This window comes from Osmerus eperlanus, chromosome 24 (assembly GCF_963692335.1).
Source record: "Osmerus eperlanus chromosome 24, fOsmEpe2.1, whole genome shotgun sequence".
Lineage (NCBI taxonomy): Eukaryota > Metazoa > Chordata > Actinopteri > Osmeriformes > Osmeridae > Osmerus > Osmerus eperlanus.
In genome coordinates this window covers 6,838,949-6,859,982 of record NC_085041.1, presented here as the reverse complement: position 1 = coordinate 6,859,982, position 21,034 = coordinate 6,838,949, and the positions used below count along the sequence as shown (strand labels likewise).

At 47.4% G+C, this 21,034-nt stretch overlaps 2 protein-coding genes across 4 annotated transcripts; one reads left to right on the top strand and one right to left on the bottom strand.

The window, feature by feature from the left end:
* Window positions 1–2,284: 2,284 nt before the first annotated feature.
* Window positions 2,285–15,989, top strand: si:zfos-943e10.1 (GRAM domain-containing protein 2B). 2 transcript variants are annotated; one of them, XM_062450675.1, is made up of 13 exons: window positions 2,285–2,491; window positions 11,024–11,170; window positions 11,430–11,490; window positions 11,616–11,688; window positions 12,344–12,447; window positions 12,671–12,769; window positions 13,030–13,101; window positions 13,360–13,428; window positions 13,559–13,655; window positions 13,935–14,015; window positions 14,463–14,562; window positions 15,174–15,281; window positions 15,551–15,989. In XM_062450675.1, exons 1-13 carry the CDS (start codon window positions 2,400–2,402, stop codon window positions 15,564–15,566), a joined length of 1,119 nt encoding a protein of 372 aa, XP_062306659.1. In that variant the 5' UTR covers window positions 2,285–2,399; the 3' UTR covers window positions 15,567–15,989. The 2 variants fall into 2 exon arrangements, with proteins under 2 accessions (XP_062306659.1, XP_062306660.1); XM_062450676.1 differs by lacking the exon at window positions 2,285–2,491 and adding an exon at window positions 9,909–10,331.
* A 2,180-nt stretch (window positions 15,990–18,169) lies between these two features.
* Window positions 18,170–21,034, bottom strand: lim2.2 (lens intrinsic membrane protein 2.2). Of its 2 annotated transcripts, none has more exons than XM_062450637.1 (5): window positions 21,000–21,034; window positions 19,669–19,891; window positions 19,128–19,268; window positions 18,674–18,808; window positions 18,170–18,392 (listed from the first exon to the last, which is right to left on the bottom strand). In XM_062450637.1, the coding sequence occupies exons 2-5, from the start codon at window positions 19,844–19,846 to the stop codon at window positions 18,322–18,324; spliced, it is 525 nt and encodes a 174-aa protein (XP_062306621.1). In that variant the 5' UTR covers window positions 19,847–19,891; window positions 21,000–21,034; the 3' UTR covers window positions 18,170–18,321. The 2 variants fall into 2 exon arrangements, with proteins under 2 accessions (XP_062306621.1, XP_062306620.1); XM_062450636.1 differs by lacking the exon at window positions 21,000–21,034 and adding an exon at window positions 19,976–20,036.

The window sequence follows — 21,034 nt, the reverse complement described above, 5'->3', positions numbered from 1 at the left end:
CTGTCATTGAAGGCATTTACTCTTGCTGTTGGGAATGAGTGTGAAATAAAAATCAAGGTGAAGTAAATTCAACTTTTAGTGTTTCATACGTGTCCCTATCTCCTCAATCATTGGCTCCAATCGTGTGGTCTGTTTGCAAGTCAAATGTCAATATTGCATGAGTCAATGTTTACTTTAGACACGATCAATGCAATGTGAGCAATACTTCACCTGGGTTTACCGTACAGGATGTGTTTCACCTCTGATTTTCCTGTCCCATAGATCAAATGAAACTTATTTGTGTCTACCAGGGGCGTAGTAGACATAAAGCTCTACTGGGGCACAGGCCCCTATTCATATCACTTTTTTTCTTCCAAGCTTGCTGCGCACAATGCACTACTCTGCGACAAAAACTCCCCTTGCTTAACTCACTATACAACAGTTCAGGGACGCAAGTTTGATATCAGCTTTGCCAGGGACATCAATAGTTAACGTGCAGTTTTTTTTGGCATACATTTGAGCGCAAATACTGTTTTTTGAGCTTCATGTAATTTAGTTTTAGTCTAAATAAGACTAGGTAGGCCTATCATTTAGAAACTTTCTTTAGTTTTGTAAGGTTTTCTTTGCCTACCTCAATTCTGACTTGTGTGCCGAGTCCGACACCTGGACTTGTGCGTGCTGCAGTGGCTATTTGGCAAGCTCAGAAGAGCGCACTGACATGGAATTCTGCGGGCATCGGTTTGTGTTTTCGGTTATACTGCTTTGATTCTACAAGCGTTGATTTGGATATTGCGTTAATTTTTTCCGGGATTATCAATCGAATTGAATGCACTGACTAATAAAGTAAATTGGTAAAACTCAAACTTTAGATTTTACTGGGGCACAGCAGATTTATACTGGGGCACGTGCCCCAGTAAAGGGTCTAACGACGCCCCTGGATTTAACCCTACAGTCTCACATAACTTAGTACAGATACAGTATATACAATAACAATGATGTGGTACCACTGCGTGTGTCTGAATAAAAGCCTTTACAATATTGTGTTTAACACATGGGCCCAAACTGTAAAGAACCAGCTGGAAATCTTGTCAAGGTAACTGAGAGAAAGCTGTCTCCTGGCCATCCTACGTGGTGTGAACACGTACGTGTTAGATTGAGCAATTTTTCTGTATAAGGCTCTACCCCCAGACTGTATCCTCTTTGTTTCCTGGTGAGGATGATTAAGGGATGCACTGGAGCTGGAGGCAGGCCTGAACAGACTGCGTGAGGGTGGTGTGTTTGCTGTGTCATGTTTCCTCACACATTGCCTCGTCTGTTCCCTGTGAGGCAAGGAATTTCCTAAATAGTCATATGAGCTCTTTGGCCTAGAAAGTGCACTCCATATTGACTACTTCCTCCAAAAAGTACTGTTATGAGTAATGCATAGTCTTTTCTCAGTGAAACAAGATCTCATCGTTGAAATGGATTCCGGTAAACAAATGGTTGGTGGTGTCCCAATAGTAGCTACCTTGAATGTTGTAAGTAAGGAACACACATTTCATGGGACACATTTCAGCAAGGGGCCCACAGTCAAGAGTTAGGTGTGACCTAACCTTGTGCTGCTGTAATTACTGCCTCGCAGAAGTGGGTGGGGGGGGGATGGTTCTGGCTCAGCTGGTGTTTACAGGGCCCAGGCTGACCAGGAAAGATCCTGGGGTTTATGGACCTCGGTTTCCAGCTAAGTTATTGAGTCCCCAGAAGTCTTTATTTGAATCATGGAGTCATTCAAAAGCGTTTGACTCTGACAGTTTTGAAATATTTATAAGACCGTATTCTTCTTCTTTCTCTCAGTTATTTAGTAAAACTGTTTAGTTGTCTTGTTAGTGCAAATAAATGTAACGTAACATTTTAAACAATTTTGCGGCCACCAAATGATCAGACTGAACATGATAGTCTCACATCATACAGTTATGAATGAAGATTATGTCAAGGCAGAATGCCTTTTTGCTGTGTGTTTAGGGAACGTCAAATGTTTATACTATAACCTATTTTGTTTGTTCTAAAAGTGTATGGCGTGACCGTGAGTATGTTTTCAGTATGTTGTCAATGTACAGATCATTTGTAAATAATTAAACCACTTAAGACAAAACGACAGAACACCGGTACAGTCTGTGAAGCAGACCCTAAAAGGATGCGGGTTGTTTAATACGGGGCGGAGGCTATGAGTCAACTACTGCGCACTGATTGGACAGCTGGTCTGACATGCCATTTTTTGTAATTCGACACTCTCTGCTATTGGTCAACAGACTTGGTCCGATTTAAGATCATTATCCTAATCAGCATACATGGTGTCGCAAAGAAAAAGCAGAAACGAAACAAATCCAAGGAGTCGGCGTGGAGCGGCGTGTTGAGACAAAATCGAGCACTGGGTTGGAAAAAGAATGCTTGAAAACAAGAGAGAAAGGTTGAAAACCTTCCTCAGGAAGATAGATGAAAAGGCTATTTTCAGAATCAAGCACTTCATGAAAGAAGGGTAAGAATAACTGTTCGCTCGGAACCGCTGTATGGCTTTCCAGCCAATCAGCTGTGAGCACTCATCAAAGGGTGGACGCGAGGCTAAAATAGCTGTTAGCTAGCCAGACATATTGAAGCGTTTTCTGTTTTAGCTCTAACAGTGCATTTATAATATTTGTGCATGTGTTTGTACAAATTGGCTATCAAACGTGTATGTGAAACCCTGTTCATAAACGTTCCGTGGCCTGAGATGTTTCAGTTTTAGAGGCCTTGCTCTGCACCGCTCCGCTGATCTAAACTCTGATGTAGCTAGATGGTACTTGGCTGTCACTCTGGCTTATAAACAATTAGATTGTATTCATAAACAATTATTTATAATATCAAATTGTTTGTGATTGTTTGTAGCCAGGCATGTAGTCGCTGTGTTGTTTACATATAGAATTGTATGTTCTCATTACTCTGGCCATTGCTGTGTTGAACCATATAGCTAGGTATAGGTTATATTCACTGACTGTACAGTTATGTAGTGGCGCATTCTCATTCTGTTAGTCTAAATCCTGTCCTTTCCTCTTCTAGAAAAAGCATGACATCATCTTCTAGTCTGTGGTTCGGATTGACACTATTTAAGTGGGAAAAACTATGTCCAAAACACTAAATCCATGTCCCCTGTTGAAATGGCTATTTTTACCTCCCCTTGGTCAGCCACAGGTGGTCAGTCTGATGTTATACAAAATATATCACTTAATACCCGGCCCAGTAGGAAGAATCTTTATTCCTTCCCTCCCTAGGGCCTCTCCCTGGACAGCCGGAGGATTAGACTTGGCCTGGTGTCTCTTCCGCTGTCAACTAGACGTACGTCACATTGAGAGAGGGTCGCCCATCCCTCTGTCCTTCACTGTAGAGTCTACAGTGAAGGACGCTCCCTGTACAACGATAAGTTGAAGGGGCTGTTTGAATGTTCTTGTTTTGGGAGTTTGGAATAAACAGGGAAGTACAGCAGGCAACAAAGCCATGCAGAGTGGAGATCTCACTAGCAGAACTGGGCATGGAAGTCCTAGCCTTAAATAATACTTGGCGAAAGCCATGCTAAAAAAGCAACTTAAGTAAAAGGGAGCTAGCCGCACCAGGCCTCACTGAGGTTTACAGTCAAAGTACGGGTTGTGTTCAAACCAGCGCTATGGTTTGAAGGGAGTGTGTGAGGCCTCCCAATATAGGGCTAATAAGCACCCTTGGGAGCATAGAAAGTGAAGAAACTGCTCTTTTTCTTTGGCACTTTGCTGCCTCCTTCACAGTGCTGTTGGATTCCACGTAGATTCCAAAATGCCTTCCTCCCCAGTCCTAACGGCAGGCGTCTGCCTTGTTCCTAAACGTGACCTCAGAGAGCCACGCCAGTTGGACCCGGTCTTAATCAGAGCTAATTGGAGATAACATTGCATCACACACCGATTTATAAAAAATAATCCATCTGCTTCCTTAAGATTGTTCCCGTTATTTACTGAAATGCTGTGATCGAAATAAGTGTATCTTCATATTTGAATACATTAGACTTGTGTGGCGCTTTTCTTGGTAATCAAAGGTACATGACAGAGTATAACATATCTTGGTTGAGCCTATGTGTAACCAGAGCTGTCCGGATCATGTCGGCGCAGCCCCATATTAGATCCAGGTTGAAATGTCCACCAGGGCATAACCACTGCTGAAATGACCACATGACCCTGTAAAGAAAGGGCTTCTCTGTCTCAGAGAGGATGTAGGGAGATCTGCCGAATGTACGAGCCACATGACTCTCACAAACGCACACTTGTTTCTCCCCCCCTCCCCCCCACCACCACCACCAGCAAACACACACGCGCTCACTGTTCCAGCTTGCTGGGTCCTGCAATAGTGGGGCTGTGAGGTTGAGGGTCGTGGTTGGCGAGCTTTTGGACCACGGTGGTTGAGCCGAAGGGCAGGGCGCCAGCGGCCTCGGCGGAACAACAAATCTCACGTTGTTGTTTGGCCACCGCGACCAGAGTCCTGCCCTACAGCCTGTCCAGTGTGCTTCCAAACCCTCCTGCGCACACGCGCCGCAGCCTGACCAGTGTGCTTCCAAACCCTCCTGCGCGCACGCGCCGCAGCCTGACCAGTGTGCTTCCAAACCCTCCTGCGCGCACGCGCCGCAGCCTGATCAGTGTGCTTCCAAACCCTCCTGCGCGCACGCGCCGCAGCCTGTCCAGTGTGCTTCCGAACCCTCCTGCGCGCACGCGCTGCAGCCTGTCGAAGGCTTTATTCCCCACCCCCCCCACCCCATCGGTATAGTTTTACAATTGGAAACGATATCTTAATCGGCCATGATCTATTACAATAGATGGCGTCACTTATGTACCACGTGCCTCTTTCCCTTTTGCTGTGAAACAGGAAAAGGGGGGATTGTTTGTCTTTCTGACGACCTGGAATGAAATGGCGTGAAACTACAAATCTGTACAGATTTTTTGTTAATCCGAGCAGTGACACGCCCCAGCCGTGCCTGCTGTCACCTGATCTCTGTTTAAGACGAAACCAATTTGATTGGATAACAGGAAAGCAGCTGTTCGTATGACCTTACAATATGTAGGCCTGTGCGTGTCCACTAGATGGTGTATACTTCATGCTTCACAAATAAGCTTTCGCTTTTTGGGGCATTTCTGACTCCAGCCGTCCTAGAAAGAATTGTGTGCACAGAACTGGTAGACAAGTTGTGCAAAAACTGTGGTAGATAATCATGATACAAGGTTTGCCCTATCCTACGTCAGTATGAGAACACTGTGCTTCTATAATGCAGAACTGGGAGATAGGGATCATTCCAGCTCAGTCAACAGCAAGGTCCTCGACGCACATGCGTGACTGATGCAGAAAACGGGACACTGGGGCCTGCTATCTGAGCCCCTGCCCAGACAGCTAGGCTCACTGATTTGAGGGACCTACTCGTGCAAGATCCCTCTCGTGAGAGGGATGGCTTCAAATGTCAAGGGATGTCACGGAAGCGAATGACATCTCTTCTCCCATGGATGAAAACATTTCGTCCTATTTCATGTTTACTACATAGCAGGGGCACCTGGACAACCCTGCCCCCCTTCACAAATGCTTGGCAACTCGGCTGTTTATGTGAACTCGAGATACTATACCCTAATTCAGCACCGATCCGGTGTATACCACCTTACCGGCTCACTAACACGACGGCATGTTCCCGAGCGCACCCCAACGGATATTTATAACCTACCTAGCTCACACCCTTATCGGAGTCCCCTGTCTTTCTCTGATACCAGGAATAAAGAGTATTTTGGGGGGGCGGGGGGGTGGATTCTTGGCGACCACCAATGGGAAGACCTCACACCTCTCTCGTGTGGCTGTTGTGGAGGCTTGATCTGATCTGGAGATTAGGACGCTGGAGGGATAACAATGGTGGAGATGGAAGGGAATTGGGTGGGACTGTTGTTCCAAGCACGTACAGTGTGTGCGCACATTGGCTAGCTGGTGCCCGAGTTGGGGCTTTTGCTGGTCTGAATAGACAGGAATACAAAGATCAACTCTTGTCTTCTTGGCAGCCGTACAGCACACATTTGGCTAGATGTTTAAATTGTACTCGGGTGTAATCTTCTGGCCAAAGCAAATTAGTCGAATCTTTTCCTCAAATGGGAATATGGGCTTGGTCTGTGGCTTCATTCGAAAATGATCCGTGAGTCATTCAAAGACAATGAGTGAGGCAAGAGCTTGATTGGGATTCTTGTTGACTCAATTCATGATGGAAATTTTCTTTTTTTACCTAAGCCGTTAGCCTAAAGGTGTGTGATCGATCAGAACTCCAACCACACTTGCCACACGCACACTCATTTCTAGAATCTCTAGAACCTCTTACTTGTGATTGACTTTTCCCAGGCACCAGTGATACATGGCCTTACTGTAAGTAGCTCATTTTAGATTGCCACGTTGGCCATTGCATAAGCTGTTGTGGAATGTACAGCCCAACTCGCCTCCAGAGCTAACCTAGTGTCCTCCTACACATGTTCAACCGTTTAAGTCCTACACAATAGAGAGGTGGCTCCAATAGGTGATGCAGAGGCAAAGTTCAGTCCGTTTGGCTTTTGAGATAGTGATGATACGTTGGTCAGTTGTCTATGTTTGGGGAACTGCACAAGCTCAACCATGAATCAGCTTAAACAAAACAATTCCATTGACTCAGATGGAACCCAATGCAATAAACCTACCAGCGCAAGGTTCATTTGAACGAATGCCCCTTTTGTTTTAGTCGTCCTTTTCAAACAAGCACCATTGTTTAGTTTTTCTTCGGCTGTAAGGACACAATGCATCTCTCACAGATGCTAACCATTAGCATGACCATTGTACTTGTCGTCAATTCTTTTCGAGCAAGACTAAAGTGGAAGTGCTTTAGTTTCAATCCACTTTGGTCCTGCTCCATTTGAATAATGAAGCCGTTCTCCCCCCCTCCTCTGGCTCCTACTCTCAGCTGTTTCCAAGGTAACACAGCTGGCTCCAAATCCCTGGGGAGATTGAAGCTGGAAGGGACAGTACAGCTTCAAACCCAGCCCCCTCTATCTCTCTCTCTCCCTCCCCAATCCTCCTCCGCTGGCCGTTTTCGTGCCCTGTTCAGACTGCACCTCCCACAGCCTCCCGTTGTTGTCTTTCCGTTGTAAACGCGGAGACCTTTGCACTCCTCACCGCTCCGGGTCCAAAGGCAAGGTGCAGAAGTCGCACTCGGGACCATTCCGTTCTTATCCCTCCACGCGAACGCACGCACACACACACGCTCGTCGCCAGCAGCGCTCGGTAAACCAAGCAGGCGTTCAGGACGAGCCCGGCCGGTCATGGAGAAGGGGAAGTGCTTCCCGGGTGAAGCGGGCGACGCGGCAGGGCCTCCTCGTGCCGAGGACGGGCGGAGGTAGGCCCCACTGAACCTTAACATGGCTGACAGACCTCGGCCTTTCCAGCCACAACTCAGTAACGGGCAATAGCCCGTTTTTTGTGTTTGTAACGAGAGCCTGTGGCTGGCTATCATTGTTTTAGTCATTTAGCAGATGCTCTTCTGCTAAATGACTAGATATGTCGTCACCTACAGATTTGTATTTGTGTCTATTTTGTATTCAGAATTTCGGCAAATGTCTGTATTCTCAATGTCTAACATGCACAGGCATAGCCCAATCCATAGAGTATCCCCCTCCGTATTTGTTGTAGCGATCGGTCAGCGAGGCCATGGAAAGAGATAGGGGTTATCAAGTCAAAGCGCATGCATAAGGCTCTCACTGTTTGTGGGACAGAGTCCACCACAAAAAAGGGACATTGTAAGGAATCCAGATGAACAGATTACACTGTTTCCACACACCTAGGCTCTGCACACGTCGCCTAACACGCACAAGGAGGAAAACAAGCAGAGTCAGGTGGATGGAATAGGTCGGCTCGGATATTTTCCCAGCACTGAGGAAGTGGGGCATGGTTCAAGGCCTCCGTTTCGCAGATATCTGCTGCCGACTGATAAGAAACTAGGCCACTTCTTGTGTCTTGTGAGTCGGACTCAAAAGTGTAAGCAACTCTGCCGTTTTTGTTCAGCCTGTACCTTTTTGGTGTTTTCTAATCATCACCAAGTAACATTAATCATTCCAGGTTGGTAATGGCAATCAAGCATGCTGATGTAACCTCATTGGTTTTGGCCTTGAACTTTAGCTAGCTTAAAAAAGGAAAAGCACTCATTCAACCCTGATTATCGAATGTATTTGATTTGGTTAATTTATTGTTTATTCCTCCCAATGACAACCCTCCTCCTAAGGCAATATTAGAAATATATATATATATATATATCTCCTGATTTTAAACATGGCACTATATCTGAAGGCTGTGATTGTGAGAGGGTCTATAAGGCTGCACCTGATGAGGTGGTGGCCCCTCAGTATTTGTCTTGGTTCTCCACCATAGCAAACAGCACCGTCAGCAGAACTGCAGGGCTGCAAATCCCCAGAGCACACACTGTTACAGTAGCGGCCTGTCCTCTGCACATGTACATTCTGCACCAGTTTTTAAAAGCCGGTGACTGACTGCATCTTCGGGCCGTCTTGTTAGGAATAGACAGGACCTGTTGTATGATTCTCCTCTTCAAACAAAGGCAAGATGGCCACGAGCGCTATATCTTTTGTAAAATGTAAATTTTCCCAGGTGCCATTGTATTTGACATTCCGTCGCCTGGTGGAATGCAATGTGGTTGAGGGACTGTGGTAACTGATAGCCGTACTCGCCTTCGGCTCATGTTCTGAGACGGCTGCAAAAGTGAGTCTCGACATAATGCTAGTTTGGCTCAAAGTAAGGATTAGACTGCTTTAAGGTCCTGAAAATATTGCCTACTCAACCTTCCCATCCCATAATCACCTGAGCCAGTGGTTGTTTCACTGGCTGGAAGCCTGTAACCGGAGGCCTCGTTTACACATTGTAAAGGTGATAAACTTGTAGCATGAGCGGCGCATCCCCACTTTTTTTAACTTTTTCTGTGGCGAGAGTAAAGCATCTCTTCTACAAAAGGTCTCGCTCATTGTTTGCGCAGTGTTGGGTAAGGATGACGGAAACCCAACCAACCTTGCTCGACGCTTGGTTTTTCCATTGACCCTTCCTCCAGTCAACTCCAGCATTACCAAAGGATGTTACGTCAGTCTTATCAGGCGTCCTCTTAGCAGTGCATTCAGTACATTTAGTCATTTAGCAGACGCTCTTATCCAGAGCGACTTACAGTAAGTACAGGGACATTCCCCCGAGGCAAGTAGGGTGAAGTGCCTTGCCCAAGGACACAACGTCATTTGGCACGGCCGGGAATCGAACTGGCAACCTTCAGATTACCAGCCCGATTCCCTAACCGCTCAGCCACCTGACTCCCAGTACGTAGTTTACTGACTAGAGGTGGTAAAGTGTAGGCTACACGGAAGGAGTCAAATAGAATGACTGGAAATGGGCCTTTTAGTAGCGTAGCATCCAATGTATCCAATAAGTCATTTAGACGTATTGTTATTTCATGAGATAATTTGAGCTGGCTTCTGGATGGCCGGGCTGTTGATATTAAAGCTTTTAAACGAGTTAAGCTTGCCCAGTATTCAGGCCCTAATGGTTCTGCCTTTTGTCCCGGCAGTTGAGCAATGCCTGCTTTGCAACGGGTAGCTGACTCCTAAACATCAAAGGAGAAAAATGGTTCAGGGCAGCCCTTGTCTGTTGGAGAAGGTGGTTTGGAGAGAATAGGCTGTGGACCGTGAGTTTGGCAGACTGGTTTGAACTGCTTTTCAAGCATGAGACAACAAGCCTGTTCCTTTTTTTTCCCTTTTTTTTCCCCCAAGCCTGGTTGCTGCACTGTTCTTTAAACATGCAAGTAGTGTTTAATGTTGGAAGGCGGTTTCTCTTTTGCCTGTGGGCTGGTAGAAAATGCGAAGGCGGGGCTCCACTTGCACGTCAGCACCTGTAATTTGCTCCTGCGGCCGTGCGCTCCGCTCTCACTCGCTGAGGCGGCGGAGAGGCGTGTCGGGAGCCCCACGTCACCCGCAACGATGGGTCACACCATTCTCGGAACACAAAGGCAACTTCCTTTAGGTATTGGCATTCGTGTAACGACAGCTTTCACTGGCAGGATGTGGGCTGAACTAGTTCACAAGTCACTCCAGTAACGGATCATCGGGTCAGCTGCTCCCAGGTTTTCGGTGACTTCCCCGTCTTCATTTTTGTGTTTGTTTTTTTTTGTCTTGAGGCATGGAATAATGGATTGAGGCTAGTTTTAGTTGATCACATTGTTCTTCCATAAATTAACGACTGGCTATGATGAGGTACATGAGTTTCCGGTCATCTAGGAGACGTCTTAACGGGTAAGACGGATGACATCCTCAGACACAACATTGGGATTCAGTTTACAGTTGGCTACCTTTTTTTTAGGACAATGTATCAGAATGCTACAAGTTTGTGTGTTGGGACTAGCTACTGCTAGACTGTTTACCTTCACTATAGGCTGTTCTGGTGGTAGTACTCTAGTATTTTGTCTAAGTGGTTTTGTCTTGGATTTTGGGGGGACAAACTAGAACAGATAATGGATTGCACTGTATGTGGTAGAGTTTATCCTTTATCATTTGGGGGGAAATATCCTTTCTTAGATTTTGTACACAAACGTCCACCAGATTGTCATTTGACATGACAAGATGTGTTAACGCTGCGTATCCAGGTGGTGGTGGTGGGGGGGGGGGGTTTAAAGACAAGCCTCCGGGCCTACAAAAGCTGTCCCACGCTTTGTGACATCAAGTTAGGCAGGTTGAGGTATGTGGAACAGTACACCTTAGCGCACGCATAGTTTCCATTGGTCTCTGGCTCTCAGGTTTACCCCAGGGGTTGGTCTCATCCATCAGCCACGGTGGCAACTGTCTGCTGGGTCAGGGGAGACCTCTGGCTGTTCTCTCCTCAGAGCTGGCTAGTGGGATCTTTTGGGAAAGGATCTCCTCTATCGGATATCAAGGAGAAGAAATGTATTTTTCCTTACTAAACCCTGCCACCCCCCCTTCTCCTCCAGCTACCCAGTGGAGAGCGGTGGACTGTCGGCGAAGGTGAAGAGGAGCAAGAGCAGCAAGAAGGCCGAACCCAGGAAGGCCTTCAGTTTGGAGGAGGCCCAGCTGGCCGTCCATCAGCAGAAGATCCTCACCAGACAAGCCCCCATCAGGTAGGCAAACGTCCCATCCCGTCCCCCTCCTTCCACACCACTCCTCCTGCTCACAGAACACCCACTCAAGGCACTCCCTGTATTTGCACCGAGCCAATGCAAAACTCGCATTACGTCATCCACGTGTTTAGCGCCCGGGTGAGAAACCGGAGCCTCCGTTCTCGTGTTGAAGCGTCCCTCCCCCCCCTCACACTCACTCGCCAGGGCCAGCTACTGACTCCCCCCCCCCCCCCCCCCCCCCTGCTGTGTCCACCCTCAGGTCGGAGACGTTCGATGCAGACCGGAGCTTTGAGAGGACCGAAGGCACGGGCTCACAAAGTGTAGGTTTGGCCTCTGGTCTCCAAAGACGACATTCATGAGGGAAATACTCCCACCAACTGCATTGTCGGTTTGAAGGACTTTTATATGTTTGCTCACTGGGGGGGTTTGCTTTCCTTTTCCACAGAGCTTCATCAAGCACAACGCAACATTCCACAAGTTGTTTCCAGACATTCCCGAGAGCGAAGACTTGCTGCATGGTAAGCTGGGCAAAACCCAAAAGTTGCAAAACGAAACTAAGTTGTTCTACTGCAGGTGGTTTATTGTGAAGCATAGTGCACACATTGTATCCAAGTCCCGCCCCCTTTGAGGATTCTGTGAACAGTTTGTAAGTTGCGTAGATAGATAATCATCAGTACAAACACGCGTTTATTTAGCCAACATAATGACATATCTCACACAACAGTGAAGTCTCCATTGTTTCATTTCATTAGTTATATTTGGTAAGGCTAATATCCACGTAAAGTAAACCCAACTGAATTAGCTTAAGGCCTCTTCTCTTGAGTTGTTACAAAACAATTCCAAAAGTGGCGTGTTCTAAGTACGGGTGGAGCCTGAAAAGATCAAAAGTCCACCACGATCTGTTAGAGCACGTCTAGAACACAAAAGGCTGTTCCCAGGCTAGAGTCCTTCTAAGTGACCAGCTAGCCTTGAGGGCCCCTGTTTGTGTTCTAGAGTCCTTCTAAGTGACCAGCTAGCCTCGAGGGCCCCTGTTTGTGTTCTAGAGTCCTGCTAAGTGACCAGCTAGCCTTGAGGGCCCCTGTCTGTGTTCTAGAGTCCTGCTAAGTGACCAGCTAGCCTTGAGGGCCCTTAGCCCAACTGCTGCTTATCTCCTCTGTCCTCTCTCCCCCCCAGCGTACATCTGCGCCCTGCAGAAGGAGGTGCCCTACCATGGGCGGCTGTACGTCACCAGCACCCATGCCTGCTTCTACTCGTCGGTGCTCCTGAAGGACACCAAGGTAAGCTGACCCCAACTCTGTGTGCGTGTGTGTGGCGAAACAGGAGAACGTTGCATTTTCAAATGAGCGGTTTGGTCAAACGTACGAGTGTTCCTGTTAGGCTGGGTCGTATTTGCGTGTAGCCGGAATGCAAATTTGAATGAATTCATTTGAAATGAGGAAGAAATACTAGCTTGTCACTAACCCTCTGTGTGTGTGTGTGTGTGTGTGTGTGTGTGTCCAGTTGGTGATCCCAGTGAACTGCATCCACATCCTGAAGAAGCAGAACATGGCCCTGCTGGTGCCCAACGCCCTGTCCATCCGCACCACCCTGGGGGACAAGGTCAGTAGTCCAGAACATCCCCCCCCCCCCACACACACACACACACCGTAACACGATAAGACCAGCATACCACCATCACCATCCTGTCCTCGACAGCTGAGGAGTTACGTAACATCTCAGCCCTCCCCGTCCCTGCATTTCAACTCAAAAGCTCGGTCATTCCTGTACAGCCCCCCTCGCCCCCGACTGAAGCAGTATTAAATAAAGTTGTCTTCCTGGTGTCAGCCATCTAAAGTGTCTCCCCTCTCCCCGTGTCGCAGCATCTGTTCGTGTCCCTGCGGAACCGGGAAGGGTGCTACCAGCTCCTGCGCTCCGTGTGTCCCCAGCTGGAGGTGGGTATCGTCACTCGAGCCAGGCCCGGATAGTCTTGACACCAGTTCTCGCAACCTCCCGCCCGACATATTTCACCTCTTGCGACAGGCACTCACTTCTGTTCCGGAGTGGTCTAGTACGCTGTCGCATTATGCAACCGAGTTAGCTTGAACGCAGCGCTCTCCTTTTAGAGAACAACTCGTGTGTAGGACTGTGGAGTCGTGTGTGTGTACAAGCAGCGGGTGTTAATGGAAGTCTGGTCTCTGCTTCTCCTGTAGGATGGAAGCCCCAACGGCAGTCCTCGCTTCTCCTCGGCAGAACATAGCTTCGATCGAGTCAAACTGGTGGTAAGCTGCTCCTGACAGGATTGGAAGATTCAGACGGTTGAAGCCTCATTAGGTGTCGATTTAGTGTTGGTCGATTGTTTTAACTGTGTCCCTTTGTCTTCCCCCCTTCCCTTCTACCCCCACCCCCCAGAACTCCAGCCAGTCTAGTCTAGACGGCTTCGAGCAGTTGGACGGCTCTGACCCCCGCGTCCTCCCTGACTCATCCCCTCCGCCCCGACCACACGCAGGTAAGGGCTGACGAACCTAACCACCCTCTGGCCCGGATTAGCCGTTCGATGTGCCGAGTGTCGTTTCGTTGGAATCCCTCTTGCGTCAGGTCATATGCAGTAGCAGCATCTAGCTCGTCAGCATATCTTTGCAGACCGTTTTTTTTTTATGGTTTTACTGCCGTCGTTGGCCCTGAAGGCGCGTTATCTGCCATCTCGCTCGTAACCGACGTAGGCAAAAGTTCAAGGTAAAGGGAAGAATGGTGGTGGCTGATGTTTGCTCTCTCTCTCCTCCTCCAGACCCAGAACACGGCGGGAACAGTGGCTCTTACAGGAACACGCACACACCGCTTATCGACAGCTCTTCAGAGGATCTCTCAGGTAAACACTCGCGCGTGAACAACGGGACACACGCACACAGATCAAGATATTTAAATGTTAGCCAGGAATGCAACACCATACAGCTCAGGGCAGAAGAAACAAAATATCCCCAGGCCTTTAATACAGTACGGTATTGGCATCCCATGACTGTTTCATAGTCTTCACCTGGTGCAGGGGTGAAGACTATCAGCACACCTGATTCAAATGAGTTGTTATCAGGCATCCACAGAGCTTGATAACGGCCCATTCATTTGAATCAGGTGTGTTGGAGCAGGGAAACATCTAAAACATGCAGGACAGGGGGTACTTGAGGACAGGTTTGAGAACCACTGGCCTAGAACATGCAGGACAGTGGCCCCTGAGGACCAGGGTTGAACACCCCCGACCTAGGGGTGTGTATGGGGGTGGTACGGCATGCCTAACCCATGGTCGTGTGTCCTCCTCCAGGTTGCTCGTGGGTGTGGAGCGTGCCAGGGAGGGCCCGCTCCTTCCTCATCCAGAGAGAGTCCAGCACCCTCAACACGCTCCTCTTCATCTACCTAATACTGTAAGTTCCCTTCACCTCTGTCACCTGACCTTGGGATGTAATACAACGCTTGCACGCCCCCCCCCCTCCCCCCCTTGATTGTATAATGTAGCGTATTCATTTAGCAAGACACTTTTGTCCACTTATAGCACGGGGGATTCAAACCTGCAACAACTTCAGTCAAGTGCTCTAACCACTAAGCTAGACCCTTGGTCGTCGTCCCCATAATCCCTCTCAAATCCTTTACTAGACTCTCGTATGATTGGAGTCAGTGTGCACAAGGCCCCGTGTTATTGGTCGGCTCCTCACAAGGCAGCGAGTCGACCAAGGTGGCGAATTTCAGAGTCGTGCGCACGCACAACACGACTCGGCGTCTTTGCGAGCGGGATTTGTCAGGTCGTGAAAAAACGCCACTGGTCCTCCGCACTGGATCCAGTTCCTCAAGAACCCTCTAGTCAAATTAGGCGTGGCGGAATGTGCCCTTTTCAAAGACGACCAAGCTGAGAGGGAACGTTATTTGCTAACCCTCACCCTTTGAACTAGGCATCCTGACTGCAATAACTTAGCCTGAGTGTGTGTCGTCGGAATGCGTGACTTGACGTTAAGAGCCAGGTGTGTTTGGTGTCTTTCAGGGTCGTCCTGCTGCTGTTGTCCTCGGGGTACATCGGGCTCCGCATCGTGGCTCTGGAAGAACAGCTCACCTCTCTCGGAGCGCTGCCCGAATTCTCGCTACAGGCTGGGTAGGACACACACACTCTCTTATATACACACACACACACACACACTCTTATACACCCTGGGCCAAAAACATATTTTTCTTATATCTTACATCGTTTAGCGGAAATCCAAGAGCAAAAAAAAAAACGTGTCACAGCTTCCATTGTTTAAATCCGTCTCGCTCTCAGATTTCTGTAACGGGAGCAGCAGTGCTGATCCAGATTTCTTTTGTGTTTTTGTCTGGTGTGCCAATTTTTGATGTTCTCCTTACTTCCCCCTATTCTTCTCTCAGATACAAAGGCACATAACCTCACTGGCCAAAGGAGAGATGAGTCGACTCGTGATCGGAGGCCTCAATAGGGACGGTGCCAACTACAAGATCTAGCCAATGAGATCTGCCGAGACGACGAGAACAACCGGGCGAGCAAAACTCTCGACCCATCAGGCTTGTATCCCCAGAATGCCCCCCTACAGGAGCACTCCAGGGAGAAGTGGGTTAACACGAAGGGTTAACACGAAGGGCTATACTTTTAGAGGGCAGCCGGCCTGCCACAATTGTTAGACGGAGCCAAACCAACACACAGACGCACTCACAGACGCCCCCGCCAGGCTGCGGGGCGACCCTGTGATTCAAACCAAAGCCACCTGGGTCGATCGCATGAACTGTCCGGAGATGATGCTCGCAGTAGCCAATTCAGTGTGCTTTTTTTTGGGGAGGGGGGTGGGTGGGTTTGTTTAGGGTTTTTTTTTTTCTTTCTCGAATGAATGAATGAATGAACCATCTCTTCGGTAGCTTGTTTTGGTTACTGGAAACGTGTGTCGTGCTAATCCAGCTTCCCTCCTACCTGTTGCCTGTTTTGGGGCCGTCTGTGCAGACAAACCCCTCGTCAGCTGTTGGCCTCCTCCACCTGGACACTTTAACATCGGTCGTGCCACATCAGTGCACCGGGTGCATGTTGTTCGCACGGTGAACTCGCCGTTTTCGACATCCTCCCACTGCTCCTCAATTAAGGCTCTCCCACCGTCATCAGCTCTCTCCCCCTAAATAACCCTCAGCCATCTACGACAGTGTTTCTAGCCAACCCTGGCATTCGCACGACTTAAAACCCATTTAATGATATCAATGCTCGGTGGCCATGTTCTCCCTCCAGTGTCACTGGGATGACCGCATCTTCAATGCACGACATGTAGAAGTACGATGCACATTTTTCTAAGCGTGGATTCCTTTTTCTACTTTGGGCCGTTGAAATCGTTTTTTGATCCCATTTTAGACGGATATGCATTAATGACTCATGTACTGTATACGAGGAACAGAAATGGTTGTGTTGAAGCAAAAAAAAAAAAAAGTTCCTAGACATTTCAGGTTTAGTAGCACCAGTACTGTATGTATTTCAGTAGTACTGTATGTACTACTAGCATGTCAAAAACCAAGCTGATACTTGATTGATTTACATATGCACTCTCCTTCAAGTCACCGTGAGAGAAACAACCTGTCGAAAAAGCTTCTACCTATCAAGCAATGTTGTTACTGCAGCAACAAAATTGTGGTCCGCAAAAAAAGATTTCAAAGTGCAACAATATTTATGCATGTCTGGAAATTTGTATTTTCTTTTTTGTGGTTGTTTTTTTTTGTTTTGTTTTTTTACTGACTGATGTTTGGATGTTGTCTTTTAAAACAAAGAGTTTGTAAAAGAGAAAAACAGAAGTGAGGCGAGCAAGCGCACTTTAATAATGTTGTAAATGTACTTTGAATCCAAAGACATCACGTTTGATGGGGGAGGGGGGGACGGGGGGGGAAATCAGATGTTGTGTTCTGCTAGTGTCTCGATGGTGCTAAAGATCTTTTTAATTTCTCTCAGGGGTTGGCAGGGGCAACCTGCCATGGTTTCGACTGGGCCCTTTTACTTTGTTTTCAAATCTCCCGCTCGGGTCGTCTGACTCAAGGAATTTTCCAATAATCGAGCTCTCCATTCGGCGTTGAGAATCAGTTCAGTCGGTTCGCATTCAGTCAGCGTGTGACTGTCATCACTGTTCAGTGTTGTAGAACACTTGCCATGTCCTTTCGGCAACCTTTTTGTCCTAACTTCATGCCACATCTGTCTGGTTTCAACTTTTCTCAAACCTTGGATACACTCTCCTAGCTTTTGACTAGATGACCGTCCCATCTTGTGTGGTGTTTGGGGAAATTGTGTTCTAATGTTGAGCTCAAACATTTAGACGGCACGCCATACAGCCGTACAGCCAGGCCTCATCTCTCCACCAGGGGGCAGCAAAAACTGAAATCCTACATCGAATAACGGGCGCAATGCAAGAATCTCAATGAAGAACGCAGTATTTGTGGTTTTGCACTATTCCGGTGTTGTAAATAATTTTTGTATCAATCGTAATGCCCTTAATTGTAATATGGTCATTCTATTTATTTGCATTGTGTGTCATTCCAAGTAGCCTCTGTGAGAACTGCTGTGGAATTGTTGGAAAAATAAATCAATTGTTGCAAAAGAACATTATGTATTCTTTGTTTGTTTGCATTTTGAGCTGGAGGACGGTTGAGAATTTAAATGGTTAAACATTGAAAACAAAAACCTTTTGGAAGCAGTTCCTTAGTTCAGGCAATAGATTATATATTGCGAGCCACAGGTCAAGGCCAAGCAACGTGTCTACTGAGTTTGTTGGACTCAACTGTAGTCTCTAATGTGTATTATTAGCCAGAGCCATATAAAAAATAATTTTCTCTGGCTCTGTTTTTAGCCAGCGTCACGGCAGTGGCCAGTTGTCTTCATGAAACCTGTCTGTGATATTAGACCGCCACCTCGAGGCAATTCTATGTAGTGCAGAATTCTCATCTTTCAAATACACTGCATGTAGTAATGCATCCATTTTAAGCAAGCGAAACCAGGCACAACTCAAGATGACCATTTTATTCTATTCAGCACATTTTCCAGGACACTGGTCTTGGAAACCAGTTCCTATGTCCTAGTTCCAGTACTAGGGTAGCCGGTGGGGATGTCAGACTGCGTGTGAGTAGCTGTCTGGTGGTTCTGCGCAGGTAGACGTCTCTTCATCTTAGCTGTCGGGGATATTGGGAGGGGCTGGTTCTGCAACATTCTTCTGGTAGGCACAGAGCTGGAACATACCTAGAGAGATGCAGGAAGGAGAAATGGACTGAGCCGTCAGGATGGTGGTCTCTAATTGGATAGACCTTGAAAGAGCTGTTGAACTGGTGAGTGCATCCTGCAACCTAATGAAGGGAGGGGAGGGACCAAACCCTGGTTCTCTGGCCAATCACAGTCACGTCAGATCCATAAGGGATATGACCAATAGGATTTGAGTTTGTACTCTGAATACAAAATACTGGTTGAATACAACCTCTAATCCTATAGGCCAGGGGGTGAAAGTTGGACGAGAGTTGTTTTACCTGCAGCAAAGGAGAAAAGGATGGCCACCCAGCCCAAGATGTAGGACCAGGAGAAACGCCAGTCCAGGAAGCGCTTGCCAAAGAAGGTGACCGTCACCCCCGTGTAGACGGACAGGGCCAGCAGGGCGAGGAAACCTGGACGAGGACGAAACCACGCGAGCGGAGCGGAGGTGAGCGACACGTGACAATCTGCTCGATGCATCACTGGGTTTCGAACCGTTCACGTGAGTTCGAACCCTGCAATGTTTTCAAGGCATCGGTGGCACTTCAGTCACACGCACACACACACACACAGTCTGTTTCTCAGTCATCTGTTTGCGTTCTCCATTCATCTTTCTGTATCAGCCTCTGTGCAAATAGAAAACTGGCTGAGCATTGCTCCTAAACTGTGGAACTCACTACTCGTTTCCATCAAACACAATGCATTGATTTATTATTGTTGTCGTTGCGTCACCTGACAGGATCAGTGCGATGCCCCCGGTCCGCACCCTCCTGCTGTTGGTGCCGTTGGCGAAGGCGCTGAGCCCCAGGACCACGCCGGCGAAGCAGCTCAGCACGGCCAGCAGCATGAAGGCCCGCGTCGCATCCCAGAAGGCTGTGCGGGCGTGAAGGGACAAGGGTTAGGAGACCCCTCCCCTGATTGGCTCTGCCTCGGAGCCCTGCCGAGTGCACCGTGACCTTTTCAAGTAAGCCGACTGCCTACCTCCTTCCTCACGTTTTTGGGGCTACCTCGTTGTGTGTGATCATTGACCTAGGCACTTTTGTAAAGCTCTCTCTTGGAAGTCGCTTTGGATAAAAGCGTCTGCTAAATGAATACATGTAAATATACATATTTTGTGCGGAGAAAAATGTGGTACACTCCCTTCTAAAGGTTTCTACAGTCACAATGAGTTCAAAAGGCCAAATATGTTGCTGGGTCACTTTCCTTGTCTCGTGTCTTTTGTACAAGAAGAAAGCTATTGGAATTCCAGCTGACAGCACGACATTTCACTCACCCACGGTGATGGTGTGGGCGTGGCACTTGTGATTTATGCAAAACCTCCAGAGGCCCTGATTGGCTGAGCTGCCAGAGTAGCGGTACTGCATCCAGAAGTCAGTCGCCGTGGAGACGATGAGAAGCACAAGGGAGGCCACCCCGCAGAGGGTGCCCCCTCCCGCTAAAGTGTACAACATCAAGGAGAATCCTGGGATAGCGCAGTCCTCCTAAATGCACCACAGCTGAGGGGGGGGGGAGAGATATACATGAGAAAGACACGCTATGTTCACGTCTAGTCTTGATTCTGTCTCCTGGATCAAAATTACCATGTATGTGAACTGTCCTCCCAGGAAAACTAAGGTCAGCTTATTCTGTAGAAATGTATTCCTAAAGCCAAAAAACTATCTAACTAATATCTAGTACCTTGGAACAGTGAAGGGGTTTACTCTAAGAACACAACTTGGACACCTACATATAAATACCACTGTTTCACTGGCCAGCCTCCCACCCACACACTATGGTGAGTTAAATCTAATGTTTAGTCGCAACATTCTTCAAGATATTCAAATCCCGTGCCCTATTTGCAGTCAATAACGTTTTTCCGTAGCACTTTTGCATCTTGTGTTTTACCCACTTAGAATTACGAAGCAATTTGTTCAAAATGAACTGAGGTTAAAAACTGTCCAATTTCCTAAACCAAACAAAGCACTTGACCTAAACTGAGTCCATGACAATGGAAGCGCTGAACAGGCATTTCAAGCCATTGTTTGGGTCTAATTCCACCCTGGCACAAAACAACTAATCTACTGATGAATTGCGTATCCAAAAGATAAGTCAGCATGTTGCTCTATGAACGCAGCAATGTGCTTGACCTACCGTTATCCAGTCAATTTGAGTGTACCTTCATCTTCCAATAACTACAATAAGGTTTCACCTTAGCAATGACCCTAAAACTCATGCAAATGTACCCCTTTAACCTGCTCCTAAAGTATTTTTACTTGAACAATACTTTTGTTAAAGAAATCTTTGGTATGAAGTAAGTCCCATGGTGAATTTATAAACTCCAGTTCCTGCGCCGTGTTTTTGTAGTCCGTCGGCATGTCAACCAGAATTTGAAGATTTGAAGACACCTTAGTGTCAGTTACAGGAAATACTCAAAAAAACAACTAACTACCTTTTTCTTTTTTTACAAATACGGATCAAATATTTACAACCCAGGTAATAAATAAATAACAATTTGTAATTCATCTCCAAACCCCAACTCCTCCTTATCTTGGATGGTGTCCTAGGTGGTGTTTTGTATATAGTCCATTGGTATGCTTGTCAAAAAAAAGAACGTTTTTCCAATACCTCTGTGGGCGTCTGTCTCTCTCCAGTGTTGCTCA

Bases quoted from the DNA above. Each gene is read 5' to 3' on its own strand.
- si:zfos-943e10.1 (XM_062450675.1), top strand. From the start codon at position 2,400: ATGCTTGAAAACAAGAGAGAAAGGTTGAAAACCTTCCTCAGGAAGATA. The intron at 11,689-12,343 runs GTAAGCTGGGCA...TCTCCCCCCCAG, and splicing joins GAGCGAAGACTTGCTGCATG to CGTACATCTGCGCCCTGCAG. The intron at 13,102-13,359 runs GTGGGTATCGTC...CTTCTCCTGTAG, and splicing joins CCGTGTGTCCCCAGCTGGAG to GATGGAAGCCCCAACGGCAG.
- lim2.2 (XM_062450637.1), bottom strand. From the start codon at position 19,846: ATGTTGTACACTTTAGCGGGAGGGGGCACCCTCTGCGGGGTGGCCTCC. The intron at 19,269-19,668 runs GTGAGTGAAATG...ACGCCCGCACAG, and splicing joins CGCCCACACCATCACCGTGG to CCTTCTGGGATGCGACGCGG. The intron at 18,809-19,127 runs GTGACGCAACGA...GTCCTCGTCCAG, and splicing joins CATCGCACTGATCCTGTCAG to GTTTCCTCGCCCTGCTGGCC.